Source organism: Meleagris gallopavo (genome assembly GCF_000146605.3).
Source record: "Meleagris gallopavo isolate NT-WF06-2002-E0010 breed Aviagen turkey brand Nicholas breeding stock chromosome 15 unlocalized genomic scaffold, Turkey_5.1 Chr15_random_7180001957711, whole genome shotgun sequence".
Taxonomy (NCBI): domain Eukaryota; kingdom Metazoa; phylum Chordata; class Aves; order Galliformes; family Phasianidae; genus Meleagris; species Meleagris gallopavo.
In genome coordinates, this window is record NW_011098567.1 from 1 (window position 1) to 563 (window position 563).

At 65.0% G+C, this 563-nt stretch overlaps 1 protein-coding gene across 1 annotated transcript; it reads left to right on the top strand.

Annotated features, from left to right (window-relative positions):
* Positions 1-3: 3 nt before the first annotated feature.
* On the top strand, positions 4-560 carry LOC104915509 (protocadherin gamma-A7-like; the record flags this gene model as incomplete). Its single annotated transcript, XM_010726418.2, has 1 exon — positions 4-560. A coding segment is annotated over one exon (557 nt), but the record flags the coding sequence as incomplete, so codon positions are not given.
* Between the last annotated feature and the right edge of the window lie 3 nt (positions 561-563).

Sequence of the window (563 nt, forward strand, 5' to 3'; positions counted from 1 at the left end):
GTGTACACGGTGCGAGTGCCCGAGGACGTGCCCGTGGGCTCCACGCTGCTCAGCGTCACCGCCACCGATCCCGACGACGGAACCAACGGGGCTGTACTGTATTCATTTCCCGAGATTTCTGATAAAGCTTCGAATATATTCCATCTAGAGCCAAAAACGGGAGCGATCACGTTGGTGAGGAACCTGGACTTCGAGGAAGCCGATTTGTATGAACTCAGAGTGCGGGCTAAGGACGGAGGATCCCTATCGAACACGGCGAGGGTGTCGATCTCGGTGACGGACGTGAACGACAACGCGCCCGAGATTTCGGTGCGGTCGGCGCTGAGCGAGATCTCGGAGGACGCGGCGCCGGGGACGGTGGTGGCCCTGCTGCACGTGCAGGACCGCGACTCGGGCGCCAACGGGGAGGTACGGTGCAGCCTGGGCGAGAGCGTGCCGTTCCGTCTGGAGCGGGCGCTGGACGACTACTACAGCGTGGTGACGGCGCGGGAGCTGGACCGCGAGCGGGCGTCGGAGTACAACGTGACGGTGCGGGCGGCGGACGGCGGGTCGCCGGCGCTGCG